The 3053-nt window shown below is 53.6% G+C and overlaps 1 protein-coding gene across 1 annotated transcript in view; it reads right to left on the reverse strand.

Annotated features, from left to right (window-relative positions):
• Positions 1–3053, reverse strand: part of TCF25 (transcription factor 25 (basic helix-loop-helix)) — a 34019-nt gene extending 30966 nt beyond the window's left edge. The window contains exon 1 of the mRNA XM_012657158.1: positions 2759–3053. Coding sequence (XP_012512612.1) covers positions 2759–2950 — 192 coding nt within the window. The 5' untranslated portion in view covers positions 2951–3053. The remainder of the gene's footprint in view (positions 1–2758) is intronic.

Below are 3053 nucleotides of genomic sequence, written 5' to 3' on the forward strand. Positions count from 1 at the left end.
GAGACTAGCCTGGGTATCATAGAGAGATCCCTGGCTCTTAAAAAAAAAAAAGAAAAGACAAACAATCCCACAGAAAACGGGCAAAAAAATGTGAACAGAGACTTCACAAAAGATAAACAAATGGCTAATAAGTACATGAAAAGATGTTCAACTTCTTCACGGAAATGCAAATTAAAACCATTTGCCTCTACACATCTAAAGAATGACTGTAAAAAAACTGACACCCCCAACTAATGGCAAGGACCCAGAGCAACTGAACACTCACACACTGCTGATGGGGCGCAAAATGCTACAACCACCTCGAACTGTCCGGCAATCTCTTATCAAGTTAAAATATACCTGCTCTATGATCCAGCAGTTCTACTCCTAGGTATTCAACCAAGCGAAATGAAAACACATGTCCACAAAAGACTTGCAGACAAATGGTCACATAGCTTTGTTCATAATAGCTCCAAACTGGAAAACAACCCAGATATCCACCTAAACGTGAACAGACAGAAAAACTGCGGTATGTCCATACGATATACTACTACTCAGCAATGAAAAGGAACAAGCCACGAACACCTATACCACGAGTAAGTATCAAAAGCATACACTAGCAAGAGGCCAGACACAAAGGAGCACATTCTTGTGTGATTCCATGTGTATGAAATTCTAGAACAGGCACAACTAATATACAGGGATAAAAAGCAGACCAGTGGCTCAGTGGCTGCCCAGGACTGAGTCGCAGAGTAGAAACAGGGATGGAAAACCTTTACCACTCGGGGGGTAGTTACATTGCTGTATACACTTGTCCAAACTCAAACCATACACTTGAAAAGGGTGTATTTCATTATGTATAAATTATATTTCAATAAAGTTGATTACTAAAACGCACTCTGACTGAAATGGGAAACATGGTTCTAATCTAAAGCCAAAGAAACTCCCCCGAAGTCCAGCAACAAGAACGACAGTCTCGGCTATGAAGTAGCTCAAGATGACGGCAGCAGCCAGTCTGTGCTCCGCGGCCCTCCCAGGAGAGCACCTCGGACCCCGAACCACTTTGGGGGCTTGTTCCTAGTGAAGTTCTTTTGTTCCCTTCACTTTTTTTCAACATTATATAATATCAACATTTGTTGAGTGCTAACTATGTGCCTAGTCTGTGCTAAACATTACACACATCAGTAGCATCACGACAACCCCGCAAGTAATAACCTCCCCCAGAAATACGGAAACCAAAGCTTATCTTGCAGATCTTATCCAAGTTCTCGCAACTACGAAGAGGGAGCGCTGGGATTCAAACCTAGGTCTTTCTGACTCCACAGTCCACAGACACACACTCTGACCACAGGTAGTAACCGGTGGTCTCCCTGAAGGCAGCACGGACCCAGGAAGTCACTGGGTGTAGAAGTGCGGGTGCCAGACACTGCTCTGGCTGGTGGGGCCACATCGGTGAACAGTAAGGTGCCTGTTTTCATGAAGCTCGCGTTCCAGCAGTGGGAGAGAAGCAATACAAAGTGAAAAGAATAAATACGTAGTTCACACAGTATGTTTGGTGCTAATTACCAGGAAAAAAGACCAGAATAAAGGAGATGGAGGGTCGAGGTGACTTTGATTTACATCAGGTGGACAGGGAAGGCAGGGCTGTGAGGTGGCACCTGAACAAAGGGCACCCAGGCAGAGGGGGCACAGGCCGGTCAGTGCGGCTGGAGCAGCGCGAGCAAGGTCAGGAAGGACGGGACGGGAGGGCTGCCGGGCAGACTGGGCAAGCTGGGGAAGGGAGGCTGCGATCAACGTGTGTTCGGAACAGACTGTGTGGGAACGAGAGCAGAGGCGGAGTGTGAGGGACAGTCACACTCCCCATGTACCTGGAGCGCCACTGCAGGGCTTCCCTACGGTCTGCTCTGCACGCGGGGTGTGCGAGAGACCAGGATGCCCTCCAGGCGGCTGGCCCTGGCCACAGGAACGATGCAGAGGCTCCCAACAGAGACAGTAAGGTTAGCTAGCGTCGGGACACATGGAGTTTGAGATGTCTGGGAGACAGCAAAGGGGAGAGAGGGACGAGGTCTGAGTGGGGGAGATGAACATCCCATCAGAAATCAGGAGGGCGCGTGCAGGCAGCAGGGCCCGAGCAGGAATCCCTTTGGCCCGACTCATCACGCTGTGCTGGGATACAAGGTGAGCAGAACAGATGTGTCACCTGCTCGCACGGGGAGGTCGGAGAAACCAGAATCAGATAATTCACACAGGTGAAAAGTTGCAGACTAAGGACAGTGACAAGGAGAAAACATCACAGGACCCAGAATGGCATTTACTGCGTTATTCTCCGTGCAGACACCTGCAGTGGGTGCTGTGAGGAGCAAGGCGCGGTCCTAGGCTAAGCAGGGATGCTGGAGGATCAAACTAGCATGGGTGCTGAGGACCCGCAAGTGCCTGTCTTACAAGATGCTCCAGCTTAGAACCAAAGGAAGACCCCTCCGGACCCAGAGACGTGGGGACCCGCCCACTCTGCCAGAGCCCCGCCCCAAATCAGCCCCGCCCATCACTGGGCCCCGCCCTCCCCACATCCAAGCCTTACTGGGCCCCGCCCATTTCCGTCGCCCCGCCCCTCCCGCTGCAGCCCAGACCCGCGTCGCCCCGCCCCATCTGACATCAGGCCCCGCCCACTCCGCCGGAGTCCAGACTCGACTCTCGCCCCCCGCCAGCCCATGACGTCACGGCCCACCCCGCGCAGACCCACCTCGCACCCCCCTCCAACCCGCGGCCCCCGGTTCCTCACCAGTTCGAACCGGTTGTTGACGCGGACGCCCTCCTTTCCTGCGCACCCGGGGCGTCCGCCACCAGACCCCCGTTTTGGCCCTTCTTCTTCCGCGTCATCGTCATCACGGAGGTCAAACTGCAGAGCGCCGGGCCCGAGGGGCTCCTGGCCGCGCTGTTCCCCCCTCAGCCTCCGGAGGGCCCGGCGCGACATAGGACCCAACGGCCGCTGACGTCTGGAAAGAGGGAGAAGGAAGAGCAGAAAAGAGAGCGGCGGGCGCGCCTGCGCACTTACGGCGCGCTGGCGCGAGGCTGGC

The sequence above is a fragment of the Propithecus coquereli genome, unplaced genomic scaffold (assembly GCF_000956105.1).
Source record: "Propithecus coquereli isolate 6110/MARCELLA unplaced genomic scaffold, Pcoq_1.0 Scaffold531, whole genome shotgun sequence".
Lineage (NCBI taxonomy): Eukaryota > Metazoa > Chordata > Mammalia > Primates > Indriidae > Propithecus > Propithecus coquereli.